The 16,919-nt window shown below is 42.7% G+C and overlaps 1 protein-coding gene across 1 annotated transcript in view; it reads right to left on the reverse strand.

The window, feature by feature from the left end:
- Nucleotides 1–7,265: 7,265 nt before the first annotated feature.
- The window catches only part of LOC108750269 (fat-like cadherin-related tumor suppressor homolog), a 131,255-nt gene continuing 121,601 nt past the window's right edge, over nt 7,266–16,919 (reverse strand). The window contains exons 2-3 of the mRNA XM_018489617.1: nt 11,040–12,014; nt 7,266–9,984 (exon numbers count right to left, since the gene is read on the reverse strand). Of these exons, the coding sequence (XP_018345119.1) occupies nt 7,266–9,984; nt 11,040–11,881 (3,561 nt within the window). The 5' untranslated portion in view covers nt 11,882–12,014. The remainder of the gene's footprint in view (nt 9,985–11,039; nt 12,015–16,919) is intronic.

Consider the following 16,919-nt stretch of genomic DNA (forward strand, 5'->3'; position numbering starts at 1 on the left):
AATCCTATATCAACTTACATACATTGAAATATAACACACTCGACGTACAAATTTCCTCATCTATAGACTTATAAATATTAAACTCTGAACAACGACCGTGGCAAGATCGTAATGACGAAATGAATAAAATTTCGTACGCAATAAAAAGGACTCTGTTTTACTAATACTAACGAATCTGTAGTGCATGTGTACGTGTGTATATACAATACAGGCGTAGGACGGAATATATTTTCTTTATACGCCATGTTAAATACACCCAACGTCGCCGCAAAAATACTGGCCTCCTACATTTAGGAAAATGTATCACTGTATCACGGTTTGTTAACCAGTAAGAATATTTCTGTGCAAACACCCGCGTAATTACTGTGGACGGTGCAAACGCTTTATTGCTGGTGGGCGTACATATTATTAGGTATATATAGAGTACTGTGTCTCCCGCCACTTTGCGTCCCGGTCGCACTCGCCCGCTTTTCGCCGGTTCGTTAGAGCGTGACACACCCTTATTAATTCTGGCACAATATTTAAGTAAAAGCTCATAACTATTATCTGCCCACATCAGCCGAGTAAATGAACGTAAGCCTAACAAACAGGTGGGAGGTAGTGGAATTAATTTAGCATCAACAATTTTTCAATCAACTTACGTCGGCCAACATCACGAGATAACACGCTCCACAAACATGTTCATACATGCGCGCCACGATCAAGCAGAATTTTACGCGTATTCGCGAGTGAAATCTTTCACGAGAAGCAAATCTAACAATGCCAGGCTCCGATAGCTTAATAGCTCCGCCGCGCCGGTATGTTGATGGAGGTTGTTTCTCGTCAGAAGTACGTGAAGAGAGAAGTACGGTGTCGTCGAAGTTGACTTTAGCACCACCGCGACGTACGTAATTATTTAGTTGCGTCGTTGCATTAAAGAAGAGAAACTGAGGGGAAACACGGAAAATCGAAGTTAGAGTTTGCATTCGGAACTCTTGCTAGAGCCTCTAGCTGCTTGATAATACAGAAGGCATTCCGGATGGATGAATATCGCAAAATGGTTTGTAAGCGAAAGCAACAACGTTTCGGGACGGCTTTATGACCACTGCGCATGTATAACTTACGGTATTATTTGCCGAATTCACCGGAAATAAATATGTCCATAACATTAAATATCTTCCGGAAATTGCCAGTCGCATCCGTATGTGGATGTCGTTTAGTGCGGCGAATTCTGAAGCGAAGCTCCGTAATCGTTACAACTGTTCGATACGTATTTGCAGTAAAACCGATTACGTCTTATTCCAGGTATTGCAATGGATAATCGACCGGGAAACAGTTTGTTGATCTAATATATTTCAATATACTCGAGACGAAGAGTTTCCTCGCAATTTGTAAGGGGATCCAACAATGGGCGAATTAACATCTCTTTAACCTTTCCAATTGAGCGCTGAGTTAGCACAAGTTCCCAACACGGATATTAACACGAGAGACAATTTCGTAACGAGACAACGACGCGCAAAAGACACACGTTTCCTCGCATAACGCGAGTGGCGGTATGCGTCCGCCTTCCTGCAAATTTCACAAATTTTCAGAATAAAAAACGCCGGTTTTATCAAACGAAAAGGGACATGCAAAAGAGACAACTCTATCTAGAATTATATAAAGAGAGAGAGAGAGACTAAAGAGAGAGGATGGAGGAGAGATAGATAGATAGATAAAGCGTTTATTGATGTTCTAAGGCAAGCCCTCTAAGAACATAGAAGAAAATGTAATTTAATTATCTATTATAATCGTAACAAAGAATTTGTGACAGAGTATTCATAGCGAGAAAATAGAATGTCGTGGCAGCATTACAAATTACTAAAATTAAAATTATATAGTACAAATTACAAATACAAATATTACAAAGGTACACAGAAAAATTACTGATATTGCTAGAATTGCAAAGATACAAGAATTGTGACTAAAGTACAAAATTATGAACGAGAAGTACGTGTTCGCAGGTATGACCGAACACGATGTTGAAACTAAGAAGAGAAAAATGAGAAAATAATGCAATTTATTTAAAACTCAAATAGATGTGGTGGATTTATGGAGGATACATGGAACTAGAATGAATTAAAATAAGATAAGATAAAATGAGATGAGATAAAATGAGATAAAATATGAAGCAAAGTTGTGCGATATTTATAAATTGATAGAAGATGAAATGGAAGTATGAAATGAATTGAAATGGAATGAAATGGGACGAGACAAAATAAAGCAGTGAGACGCAAACTATCAATCCCTCGACCCCCGCTGCCGCAGATGACAGAAGAGTACGCGTTTAAAAGCATTGAGTGAATCGGAGTCTCCGATACTAGCAGGGAGATTATTCCAGAGAGCGGAACCAGAACATTGAAAAGAAAGCTGGTAAGTGGACGTTCTACAGGTGGGAACTGCGTTGGAAGCACGCAAGTTATTGTGAGGAGGAATGTGGGGGCGGAAATTGCAGGAGAGATTAGGAGAGATGCCGGATCGGACTATGGAAAAGAGGAGACAAGTAGATAAGGTACATTCTTCTGTCATCCGCTTCTGTCATCAGCCAGTCCAATGAGCGGTAGCGCTAAGAGACATGCTCGTACCTACGCAGATTTCAAATAAAACGCACGCAGGCGTTCATCAAGCTTTATTTTCCGCTGCCAGGTTAAGTCGGTGAGGACAGCCGCGAAGTAATCGAAGATTGGAAAAATCAGTGAAGTTACAAGCTGAGTTCGCAGGCGAGTAGAAAGGCAATTTTTGTGATAATTCAATGAGACATTTTTGACCTACTCATTTCAGCTCAAAGTGCAGGTAATACAAAGACCAAGATTAGTCACTTTTATTAATGAACTAGAGAGAGGAGAGAGAGAGAGAGAGAGAGAGAGAGAGAGAGAGAGAGAGAGAGAGAGAGAGAGCGAATAGGGAAGATCAGCCATTTCCAGATACCATTCCATCTGCTTTAAACTGCGCGGATTCGTCGCGAGCTTTCCTTCGTTTCGCTCACGATCAAACTTGGGCGAGCTTTCAGCGGATGCTAGTTGATATATAAAGCTTTATTAATGGACTAACGCCCGCCGTTGCAATGCCCACGGCCAGCACAGAGTGGACAGAGCCGGCCAGAATGACGCGTTAGCTCACTTACCGGAAAACGCGTCGCCCGACTCGTTCGTCGGTTGCTCCGCAAACTAGGTGTGGCACTTTTCTACAACGATCGGAGCTTAATCGTGTTTAGTCACGGCGCGTCAAGCTGTGCGTCGTTTCGACGCAAATTGTGTTGACGGGAATATATTGTTTCGACGAAGAGAGGGAAAGTCAGATTTTTTTCATTATATCGTAGAAATTTAAAAAAAAATGAACAATTCTGTACAGCTGACACATGCTGAGAAAAAAATAAGATTTGCAATTATCTTAATTTAAATACAATTTAGTCATTTTTCGTGCTAATTATACGTATATTTTTCAGCAGAATCACAAACACGATGGGTGAATCAATAACTAACCCTCAACAATCAAAATAATGTATATTACGGTTATAGATTTTACTCACCAATTATATATATTTATTATTATTATAGCAGTAATAACTAGAAAACTGGAGCTTCTAACCGTAATTTTATTTTACCATGAAATCATAGTCATAAATACCAAATATTTCTCTCTCAGTGAATCTGCGCGAATCGACATTTCTTAATTATGATAAAAAGAAAAGAAACAAATTAACAACCGGCGAACAATAAAGGCAAAGACTCGATTTTCTAGTTTTCCAGTAACATTGTATTTTTCGATCCCAAAAGATCCCAAAACAAAACAAACTCTCTCGCGCGAAACAAGGAACATTGGCTTTACGCGTGAATGATATCACGTACCTGCTATAGATCCTAAGTATCCACCGGGAAATTATTCGCGACTTAAACGAGCACCGTCAGAGCTATCGCTACTATTACCACTAACACCATCACCACCACCGACACCGTCACTGCCATTATCACCGCACCACAACTCCCATCGACGTCGCCAACGTTACCGTTCGTGCTTCTGACACCGCGGCAATACACCGGCGACTTATGAATATTTACGCCAGTTGAATATGCATACTACTGACAATGTATTATTTTTGCTCGACGGGAGATCAATATACTACTGCGCGACACACACACACACACACACACACACGTGAGAGCAGAAGTGCACAACGGAAGCGCGTGCGTGCACAGAGTGTTCGAGTTTTATTGTACCAACTGCTATTAGCAGATTTTGCGCTAAAAATATAGAGGCACAAAGTGAAACTTTGTTTAAAATAGAAACGCGTGGCAAAAACTTTTGTCTTTCGTTTGAATTAAAAAGAAATTTGACTCGACAGGAACGATTCGATTTGAAACTTTATCTCGCTCAAAAAGTTGACATGTATGAAATTCGAATAAACGATGGCTTTTCATAAAACTCTCACGAAGATTTCGAATTTTGTAAAGATTGATTATTGACGATTGGTACACGGTGAAATAGCATCGTATATATTCGTACGTCAAGTTTATGAACGTATACGCGAATGTACACGCATATACGACACCATTTACTTCAACGTGCAGTATATACAATCGTATTCTATTTCAACGAACGTTGAAAACACGCCGAACGTACCCAAACAACGGCGATGAATGTCATATATTTTTTAACCTGCATCGATGTTTCATGAACGATTGCATAAACCAAAACAATTATCGCAATTTATCCTTAACCTTTAAGTAGAGTGAAGTGCTCCGAATAGTCCCTAAAAATTTTAATTTTATAGTTATATTTTTTCCTAATAGATAAGTATATTATGTTATAGTTAAATTTACATTAGTTATACTCTTATGAAATAGGGAAATATAAAAATAATAAACTTTAATCTTTTAGGGACGGCATCTCATTATTAAACAATTTTTGTGTCAAAAGTAATCTTTTCATTACTTTTGCACAAAAATTACTTGAATCTATTGATACTTACACTATAAATTTCAGGTAAATTTCGGATCTGTGCGGAGTTATACGATTGGAAGTACTTACATTCCAGTGTTTAATGCTACATACATTTCCATCTTCAGTTAAGTATAACCTGCACAGATTCCAAATTTGCCTCAAATTTAATTTTGAAAAATGTTTCAGACATTCACCCCTAGAAGATTAAGATTTCTGGCAATCTGGGTAATACTTTTATTTTCTTTTTCTTTTCAGGACAAGATTAAAAAAAAATTATGATATCTGAAATGCTGTAGCCATCTCGCTTACTCACTTAGACCCGATTTCACAATATATGGTTATCTAAAGATTAAAGATAACCAAGAAATTCATGAATAAATTTCATCGATGAATCGGTTACCTTTAATCTTTAGGTAATCATATATTGTGAAAACGGATTAAGAAGACTAATTGTGCCGAATCAGAAATATCATCGCGGAAAACTGTCATAAAAAAAAAATGTTCTCGTCTATCGAATAAACTTCAAGCGTGACCACGTTGAATTTTTCTCAGATACATCAACGTATCTTAATGCTGCCTAACGTGAGCGTCAAAGTGTCGTTTTCGCGTGTCTCGTGAATTAGCAAGAAACCTATTTCGTCTCGAGACATTCGTCCCGCCCGGTGCATTCATCAAGAAACGATCATCGATGCATTATGACCGCTGCCGCCGTGACCGACGTGGCACCGGTACACAGGAATTAGCCATTAAGCGGAATGACGTGCGATTTCTCGAGAGACGTTTCCGCGGTGAAAGGAGAAATTTAATGCGCCTCGCGCACTCGAAAAAAGGGAGGGGGGGGGTCCTGCGGCACCGTAATTCAATTAGGCTCGCTGCATCGAAATTTAATGGGCCGCAACGCTGCAACTTCGTCTTGGAACGGTGCCACGACGCGTCCGGCGCGGGCCGTGTCCGATGCAGAAAGGGCACAGCGCGCACGTTGCGCGCCCTTTTGCGTGCCCGAAGGGCCAACAGAAGTACCCGGGAAAGAAATGAAAGAAAAAAAAAAAAAAAAAAAAGAACAGACATCAGACATTCCCGTACGATAAGCGAACGTTTCCGCGTGAGTTCTTTTCAGAAGAAGAAAAAAAGAAACGTCACGTACGTGTGGTAAAGTTGCGTATATAAGAGTTTAACTAATTATATTGAAAAATTCAAATTAAACGTCCATTGCAAAAATAAGAGACCGAAATAATAAATTTCCTGCTAAATTATTTGACACGAATTTAAATCCTCATATATGCGCTTTGACCTCGTGTTTGAATTATGACACATGTCAAATGCTACCTCTCTCAGTTACCACTCTGCGTCTCCTATTTATCTACTACGGGAACGTCGTGATTTATGAATATGTAGACACGTTTTTTTTTCTAGGTTTTTTTTTGAAAGTACCTATTAACGTAGAGACATTTATAAACTCCAGCTAGCATATATGCGTTTTGACGAGTAAATTGAAATTGCTGCTACGCGAGGTCGAATGTGTTTAACTCGTCGCGCGGGACTCTATTCGTTGGTTATTGAACGGGATATTAGGAAATCTTGGTAAGGCCCAGATACTCGTTTCGTTCCTTCTTCAAAGGAAGCGCATATCTTGCGATATTTGATTGAAAATTCTTGGATTCAATATGAGCGCGGCGATTTACGTGGTGCGTATATAGACGTAGAAGTTATTGCCGAAGAGTGCTCACAGCCAATATCGATTAAAGTTCAACAGTGTGCTCTAGAAAATCGCAGTCTTTCTATCTTCATTTCAGTTTCATCATTTCAATTGTTTTCCTTTTTTCAACGTGAAAAGAATGTTTCCGATCGCGTATCTTATTGATTAATATGGATTTTCGTTAGTTCCTTGGATTATGATATATTTAAGCGGTTCACTTATTTTTTTAAATCAGTTACGTGCAACCTTCTTTCGTTTTTAGAAATAGAAAAAAAAATCATTTTATATTTTAGCTATAAAAGCTGACGAATGAAAAAAATGAAAAAAATGAATAAAAAATTCTGTTGAAGTGTCTAAAAGAGAGAGAAGATACAGATTTGAAAATAATTCTGAAATATCAAAATAATTATGTAGGACACTCCGATTGCTAGAATATTAAAATCTTGAGTGTGTGTGTCCCACATAATTATTTTGAGATAGTCGAAATTATTTTCAAATTCATAATCTCACCAATTTTCAAATAATTTTCAGAAAAATGATTCTTTCCGTACGGACGGAGAAAAAAAATCACAGATAGGTTGCGCATCGCTAAAAATAATCAATTTTAATCTCACTCACCTTCATTGTCGATGGAGAAAATTCCGACGCCGTCGCCTCCACGAATACTGTATCCGATCCTTGAATCTCCGCCGGGGGGATCCGCGTCCTTCGCTCGAACGGTAGTGACGAGGGTGCCAATGGGTTGGTTTTCGAAGACACTCGCGGACACGACGAAGTCATCGAAGACTGGCGTATAAAGGTTCTCGTTCACGTCAATCACCTCGATCACGAGCATCGTCTCGGAAGACAAGGACGGCTCACCGCGATCGCGCGCGACTATCGTCAGCGTGTGCACCTGCCGCTCCTCAAAGTCCAAGCTCTGAGTCGTTCTCACTGTGCCCGACACTTTGTCAACCTTGAAGAAGCCCTCGCTCTCCATCGCGTCCGACAGAAAGTATTCCACATCGCCACCCGCGCCTTCGTCGGGATCCGTGGCATCGACAACGGCTACGACGGTCCATACCGGCACGTCTTCGCGGATCTTGACGTTGTAATTCGACAGCGCGAAAGTGGGCGCGTTGTCGTTGACATCGTCGACCGTTACCCTGACGAGCGCGTCGGAATGCAAAGGTGGCGTGTCGTTGCTATTGTCACGCGCGCGAATCCTCAGCTCGTATATCTCCTGTCGTTCCCTGTCGAGCTTGCCGAAGACGCTGAGTACACCCGTCACGGGATCCACACGGAAGTCATTGGTTTCCGTGACGAGAGAGTAAGTGACTCGAGCGTTGTCACCGAGATCAGCGTCAGTGGCGTTAGCGCGCCACACGTTGGTGCCGTTCAGCGCGGTCTCGGAGATTCTGAAACTTGCCAATGACTTCTCGAACTTGGGCGCGTTGTCGTTGACGTCCAAGACAGTGATCGGTAGCATCTTCGAGGCGGATTTCTGCGGTTTGCCCAGATCGAATACACTTATATTCAGGTAATACTCATTCTCCCGCTCGCGATCCAGATAACCGATCGTGTTCAACTCACCGGTATCCGGGTCGATGCCGAAGACGGAGTCGCGGTCACCACTGGATATGACGAAGACGAGCTTGCCGTTGTAATCGAGGTCGCGATCACGAGCGCGTATTTGCACGAGAACCGTGCCGAGCTTGAGAGATTCATTGACTCGTATCTCATTCGGGAAATCGATGAACTCGGGCGCGTGCACGTTCTCACCGTAACGACTCGGTATCAGGCTGTACTCGTCGTACTCCCGCGACGGCATGTTGTTCTTCTCCGCTGAAGCGATCGCGTCCGTCAGTCTACGCGCCACGCCGGTGTCGTGACATTTGAAAGCACCGGTTTCATCCGTCAGGATTCTCGCCGAGCCCAGATTCCGTTTAGCGTTCACAAGATGTATGTGCACGGGATTGACGTCTGCGAAGTGCGTGCCGTCGGTGGCGGTAACGTTGACAGTTCTCTCGGCCGCCTTGACGTCCGACAGATCGCAAGCGACCGAGAGGACACCACTGGCTGAGTCGAGAGCGAAACAATTATCCGAATTGCCGGACACTATGCGGTAACTGACGATGTTCCCGGCGTCGAAGTCGATCGCGGACACGGTGATGATCTCCGAGCTGATCGTCACGTATCGCGGCACGTGACCGCTGCAATCGATCCGCTCGAACTGCGGTCGATTGTCGTTCACGTCGCGCAACTTCACTCGTAACTGCATCTCCGCCTGACGTCGATAAGGCAGGCCCCAATCGCTCGCCCGCACGTGCAGTAAATACTCCCGCTTCATGGTCTCGTAGTCCAGCACCTGTTTGGTCTTGACGATACCGGAGAAATGGTCGATTTCAAACGGCACTTTCTTCAGATTATCGATGCTGTAAGATATGTAGGCGTTTTCGCCGGAGTCGCGATCTTTCGCGGTAACTCGCACGACGGACGTGCCGGCCGGCTCGTTCTCGTCCACCGTCACCTCCATCTCCGGCTGATCGAAGATCGGATCGTTGTCGTTGGTGTCGACCACGTTGATTTTCACCTTCGCCGAGGATTGTTTTCTGGTACCGGCGTTCCCTTGATCGATCGCCGAAACCGTCAGCGTGTAAAAAGCTTTCTTCTCGGCGTCCAGATTGACAGCGGTGTACAACATACCGGTCTCGGCGTTCACGTAAAACTCGCCACCCTCATTGCCGCCGACTATCTCGAGATACACCAACGCGTTCTTCCCCTCGTCGGCGTCCGTCACCTTCAGCCTTATGATCGGCGTGTTGATGGGCGCCGTTTCCGGCACCTTCACTTCGTAGATCTCACGACTGAACACCGGGGCGTTGTCGTTCACGTCGACCAAGTGCACCGGTACAAATTTGTAGCTGTACCGCTGCGGCACCCCGCGGTCCATGGCGCGCAGGGTGAGATTGTAACCCTGCAACGCGGTCTCGCGATCAAGCAGATGCAGCACCTCGATGTTGTACTCGCCGGAGCGTGGCGTCCCGCCGGCGGCCGGACGCACCCTGAAGTGACCGGCCGGATCGCCGCCCACGATGTCGAGGCTCGCGATTTCACCGTGCACGCCGTCGTCACGGTCGATCACCCGCACAATCGCGTAGATATCGGCGTTCGAATTCTCGACGATGTCGGGCAGCTGATGCACGTAAATCTCGGGTGCGTACAGGTTCACCTGCCGTACCCGGATCGTGACTTTGGCGGTGCTCGCGCGGCTGCTACCCGCGCTGCGAAACAAAGCGCCGCGATCCTTCGCTAGGACTACCAGCTCGTGTATGGCGCGTTCCGCGTACCTAACAGAGAAAATCTGTTAGGTCAATCTGTTTGCTGACGTTTTCGCATATACGAGTCTAATGGATAGTTTAGGCAGACAGAAGAAGGGATTATTTAACATGCTAATGAGCTGGCTTCGCTAAAATAACGGAATGTGCAAATAAAAATTAACAGCCACAAAGTTGTACACGAGAAATATTTGTAATATGCAAAGCAGGGGAAAGAAATAACAGAAAAAGATTCGTAATTAATCTGAAAAATTCATAAAAGTTCGCGCATATACTCGTATGTTTATTTCTTGGTATACTGAAGTAATTCGAATTTAAATCTTTTTTTTTTTTTTGAAATTAAAATTAAATCATGTAATATACAGTAAGTATCTATACGATTTACAACTTTTATATTATTTTGAAAATCAATCAAACAATTCATTAAATTCCCGTTCGAATTAATTAAAATTATACTTTCAAAGCGTCTCTGCTTTGAATTGCTTAAAACACGTCGTGATTACAAACTTTGTTTTAATCCATGTTTGAATTTTATTTCCGACGTATTATTAACAAATTTAATTATAAAATCGAAATTAGAGCAACATAAGTAAATTAAATAATAAAACGAATCCTTTTTAATTGCAGCAAATATTGCACTTAAATTCGTAATGTCAAATAATATCTAATTTTAATTGTTCTTAATCGTGTCTGTAGGTAACTCTCTGCTTCTACTCAATGTTGTTAATTGTAACTAAAACAATGAAATTAAATAATTTAACTCAAATTTTGTTTGTTATTTACTAAGTATACATTAAAGTATATATTAATATGGATCTTGTTTACTTTGAAAGCACAGAAATAGATTTGACATACATAAAAATAAAAAATAACAAAATGCTATTTAACTGATGCTATTTAAGAGATTGAGTTACCATTGCTCCTTTAATAACTAACAGTATAGTGCGACACTGTAATAATCTTGACACTTGGACCGAAAGAGAAATGGAGAATAAGATTCTTTCTATCATTTCTTATAGATTTAAGATACCGGGAAAAAATCTGCTCCACACACACACTGCACTTACCTGAGCGGTCTCGTGAGCGTTATTACGCCACTGACCGGATGAACGGCGAATTGATCGGTTTCCTCGGCGAAGCTATAGTAAATCTCGCCGTTTCTATCGAGATCGGCGTCCTCGGCGATTACCCTGAGTATGCTGCGATGCAAAGGCGTGTCCTCCGTCACGGTGGTTTCGTACTCGATCGGGTAGAACAGTGGATTGAGATCGTTCGTATCGAGAATCGTTACTACCACCGTGGTGTCCGCTTCGAGCGAGACCGCTCTGTTTCTACCGTCGCGTTTACTCCAAGTGGCACGCACTACGAGCACGTATCGGTCTTTGCGTTCGCGATTCAGCACGTCGACGTTGCTGGTTCGAGTCCTTATCAGGAGGAAGCAAAAATCGCCGACTGTGCGCTCCTCCGTTTTAAAGAACTTCTCGCGATCGCCGCTCATTATGCGAAACTTTACGTCAACGTCACTGTCGGCGGACGCGAGCTGTATGCCCATCCTCTCCTCGGGCACGACGTACGTTTTGCCGATGGAATTCTCAGGAATGGAGACGTTGTACAGGGATTGCGTGAAACGGAACTCGGGTTCCGAAGAAAAACTCGCGTCGAGCGGTGTGATCGGCAAAGTCATCGCGGTGTCGATCGACGAGATCGACGGCTTGATCGAATCGCCGCCACCGTTGCCATCGCCGTCGTCGTTTCCCGCGCCTCCATCCCCGCCGCCACGCAGTGGCGGAAGAGTCGTCGGCACGGGGGGGTTGTCGGAAGACGGGGGGGAGCCTGCCGTGGCCGCGAACAGCCACAGCCACAACCATGGCCAGCAGGCGTGCAGCGCGCGCTGCTTCATCCTATGCATGATGGTGTCGCTAGCTCATCGTCGGTCCTTGTCGACGAACGCTTCCGCCCGATTTCTCCTTCGCCCGACGGAACAAGGCCACAGAGCGAGGCACGAGACTTCCGGCCCCGTTTCGCGTATCGGCGCCGGTCACCTGAAACAGTAAACAGCGCAACAAAGTTTAAGCTTGAAGATGAGTCAAGCGAAGGTGGAAGAGGCTTGTAGTCTGGCACGCAAATACAGTCTAACGACAAGATCCAAGATTATCTTCCGCGACAGCTACCGACTTCCACCCGATCGAGCGCGAGGACTAGACTAGCTTTAGGGGAGGAAGTTAGGACGAACGACGAAAGGAGAGAACGGATGGAGACCGAAACTCCCTTCCGGTTGTGCATTATTGATCGACGACACGATCGACGTACGGAACGGCAGATAAATCATTGGAGTGTGAGACGTTGCGAATACTGTACTATCCGAATCAATTATTTATTGATGGGACTCTTAACTTTATTCAATTGTCCATTTCGCGGAATTCCAGTGAACGTAAAAGGGACAATCAAATGCAATTATGTATTCGTTACGTCGCTTCGGGGGAAATGCGATTGTCCTGAAAGAGTGCTATAGAATATTCACGTATATCGAAACGCGAATTAAAATTCCATTGACATTGCAGCGCTCGATCGAGTACGCCAATCGAGTCCACTTCTTGCAGAAGATTCAAGCTAAATTATTCTTCGTAGTAAAGTAAAATATTCTACTTTGCATATAGGTATGTATATGTCTGTGACCTCAATCAGAAATATCCTTTTGCAAATGCGCAAAATAAAGTAAAAGGTAATAAAAATATTTTAGCATTTATATTGAACAGTTACCAAATAAATGTACATTTCTTCGCTAGTAATGTACAAAGTACAAATTTAACTTACAGCAATTATTACATTTTATTTATCTTAGGAAAAAATGATAGAAATAAAGACATTTTTCTCTCTCAGATACAAAAATTTCTGTGTGAATTTATATATAATACATATCCAATTCTCTCTCTCTCTCTCTCTCTCTCTCTCTCTCTCTCTCTCTCTCTCTCTCTCAAACTGCGCTCCAAATCTTTTTCGGTCTTGAAGTGCAATATTACGAGCAGAATCAGAGTAGGAATATACCACTTATTAAATTGACAAGTACTTTAATAATTTTTTATGCTGATAGGCACTTTTATAAAAAAATATTAATAATCATGTTTATTGTGAATTAAAATTGAGAATGTTAAGTGCAAATAATTTTATTGCGAAATATTGCCTAGTCAAGATTTGAATCTGGAACTACGGACTAAATTTTTTAGTATCTCAATTACTAAAAAAATACGTTTCTCTCATAGCAATGTACAAACTTAATTCACTGATTGTAGCAACTACAAAATTTTATTCATTTTAACAAAAGTGATAGAAACAAAAAGGAAGTTTTTTTCCTCTCAAAATACAAACATATTAATTTTTTAAAAAGAATGGCCAGGTTAGTATTGTAGTATCTCGATTACCAAATAAATATGCATTTCCTTCATAGCAGTGTACAAAGTACAAACTTAATATACTGATGACAGCAACTATAAAATTTTATTTATCCTAGCGAAAGCGATAAAAACAAAAGCAAGTTTCTCTCTCTCTCTCTCTCGAAATATTATTTTTTTTTCAAAAGTATACTAAACGAGATTAATAGTGATTCAATTATCAAATAAGTACACATTTCTGTCATAGCAACGTACGAATTATAAACTTAATTTACTGGTTACAGCAACTACGAAATTTTATTCATCCCAGCAAAAGTGATAAAAATAAAATAAAAAAATGTTTTCTCCGTCAGGATACAAAGATATTATTTTTTTGCAAAGGTATGCCAAGTTAGATCAGCAGTGTCTCATAAATCCTAGCCAATCACTCCACCATCTGACAGTCCCAGGACTCTAAAGCCGCAATATCAACGACTCGTGTCAGGATGAGATACGATAGAGGGTACCAGGATTTTGCCTATCTTCCCAGTATCCCGTACTCGTATACTCTCTAATCTTGACCAACGGTGTTTCTGGCCGCATTTGCACGATCCGATGTACGTTGCCGAGCATTTGACAGCTCGGTATCGATACGTCCGTCGGTGGAATAGGACCGATACATTACGCCAACGAAAGCGGCGCGTCACAAATCCGAATGATTACGGGCTGGTTTTCCGCTTTCCATTTCAAAGATTTCGAGATGTACGCAAAGAAAAAAAAATCTAAATAAAATATTCAATTTTAAATTACCCAACGCTCGTTATTGCTCGGAAGTGGAAAAGATCGTGGATGATTTGAATAGGAAACAAGTGCAAACGCGCTTAGGTACTCCGCTCGCATAATCATCTCTTGGGGGATAAGGCGAGAGCTTCGGGATCGCTCGCGAGTCGCGAAATTGCAGAGACGGAATTATTTTCCCGTTACAACGCTCCGAGTTATTTCACTCGGAAATTTGTGAGGCGACGTGGTTATTATTATGGAGTGCGTCCGCTTTAATGACAAGCGGGGAGAAAATTGACCTTTAGCTTCTATAAAGTAAAACGTGGAGCATCGAGAGTACGCCTCTGGTTTTCGCTCGCGAGGAACGTTCACGTCGACTCGGAGCCAATTACGTAGCCACTGATTCGTAACCGGCGTAATAAAAAGCGCTTAAACACCGGGCGCATTTTCCTCCTACCCGACGTAATTCCCGCGTGCTGCGTTGTACCTTCTCGCGATAATGCACCTGGAGAACGCATTGCATGCAAGTAGGTAAAACGAGGCGACCGAACGAGTCCGCGCCAAGTTGGCGCCTCTGAACATTCGCACGGAAACGTTACTACTGTGCCTGAACCACCTTGTTACTCAACCTTGAAACCGTCGTCGTTAACAATGTCTCGCGCATTTCCACTCTTAATTCGTTAATGAGATTTATCCTTTTTGTAAACGAAAGCGTTTCACCCTTTTTACAAGCGAATTGAAAATTGCAATGCTGTGCATAACGAAAGATTGCTAAAAGTCACATTTAGAGAGAGTATATTTTAACCGATGGAAAATTACAGAAAGAAACTAAAATGCCGTCTATGAGAATTTCAAAGCTTGCCTCATATACGAATAATTATTATCTTATTGCGAAACAGATGAAAAAATGAAGAAGAGACAGAAGTTGAAAATACTTCTTTAATTAAGAAAGAATATTTAACGAGTTTAATATTTCTTTAATTAAAACATACAAATTAATTCCGCAAATTTACAGGTAGCGTTTAAACACATTCGCGCGCGCAATATCTTAAATATAGGGACGAAGATGATAATCGACATACGCAACACTATGTAACAGCGTTTGCCAACGTATCAAATATGCTCTTCAGCAACCGTGTCGACTATGGAATACATTTTCCTCGGATTTATACCGCGGCATTACACGGTCAAGTCCAGAGGAAATCCCGTCGCAATCTTCCCAAATATATTTGCATATGAGGCCGGATATGTAGAAAGACTCGAGTCTACGCGACTCTATGCCGCATGCATACGTAAATAAAATCACGTTTCTTTCATATCCGTTTAAATTCACTCCGAGATATCCAAGAGGGACAGATAGACGAATAGAAAAATAGACGGAGACGTCGGCACAATTTCTTCCCGCAAATTCTTCTTCTCATTTCTTCCTCGCATTTCTTCTTCTCTTTCTTGAAGTTTGGCGCCGCACGCGGAACGTTCGTCTAGCTGGAACGACTACCGTGACAAAGTGAAATTATGCGAATATCGAGAATTACGATGGACGTCTCAGATTGCACTTGACGGTTTTCACGAAAGCCGTGGGGGCTTTTCTTTTCCCTCAAAGGAGTCAAGATACCGGAGCTGAATTGGAGAAACAACGAATCCGCGATGCAGAGCCTTTGACAGCGGCGCAAAAACATTCGAGCGAAATTATGTACTTCTCTTTAACCAGTATCATCTTCTTTTCTCTTTTCTATCAGAGAGATTTAAACGGCTTTAAACTCGCCACGAAAAGTAGAGAGAGAGAGAGAGAGAGAGAGAGGGAGAGAGAGAGAAAGAGAGAGAACGACGAATGGGATGATTTCGTGGCCCGAAGGCGGTCTTATGCCGTTCAGAGGTCGCGACAATGCTCGCGCAGAAACTCGTTTTGCCAGTTAAATCGAGCGTGAATTGCGATGCCGCGCGCAGAAAACGGAGCATCGGTCCCGCGAAGATATGGCGGGGATTTAAAAACGATCGAGGAACAGATAGTGACGAGAGACAAAAAAGGAAACCCGGTGCCGGGTCGCAGATCGCTCGAGAATATTCTCGAATATTTTTTCGTACGAATAAACGTACGTTTTGCGCGCCCGACGAATCGTCGGCGAGAAAATGCGAGAATCGCCCGGCTGAGCGGATGACGGGCGAAAACAACGTATGCCGTTGGTATTTCGATGCGAGATAACGCAAACGATCGCGCGTCCATTTGAGGGACGAACGACCGCAGAGTGCGCACGAAGAGGTCAGTCGGACGGTGGACGGAATTAATTGCCGAGCTGGAGCTACATGTTCTATCCGGCACCGCGCCGTTGTAACGAATTTTGTCAGTTTACGGAGCAAACACGCCTAGCCACCTCGTCTCAACCGGGCCGAAAAAAAAAAGGCAGCCGATGCTCGAGCAGCGATGCGAAATATTCGACGGTGACGCAATTATTCCGCGAACGTATTCGCGGCACCAACACACGTTTGTATCCTTCCATCCCTTTACGAAGATAGAAACAAAGGGACAAATCCGATTAATGTCTGCGATTGCATGCGCAGCGTAATCACCCTGAATTCGTTCCATTGGCTTTTATCTCTTCAACGCTGCAAAAGAACATTATTGTTCATCTATTTATTGTAATGATACTCGAGAGCTCGCAATATCTGTTTCAAGTGCGCATTAAATTATCTAATAGCACAAGATATAGCACCATTCTTTTGATGGCATAAAAATATATAAATGGCTTAAGTTCTCCCGATATCAACTTTTGGAATGTTGTCATTTTAGTTTTTACGGAA

This window comes from Trachymyrmex septentrionalis, unplaced genomic scaffold (genome assembly GCF_001594115.1).
Source record: "Trachymyrmex septentrionalis isolate Tsep2-gDNA-1 unplaced genomic scaffold, Tsep1.0 scaffold35, whole genome shotgun sequence".
Lineage (NCBI taxonomy): Eukaryota > Metazoa > Arthropoda > Insecta > Hymenoptera > Formicidae > Trachymyrmex > Trachymyrmex septentrionalis.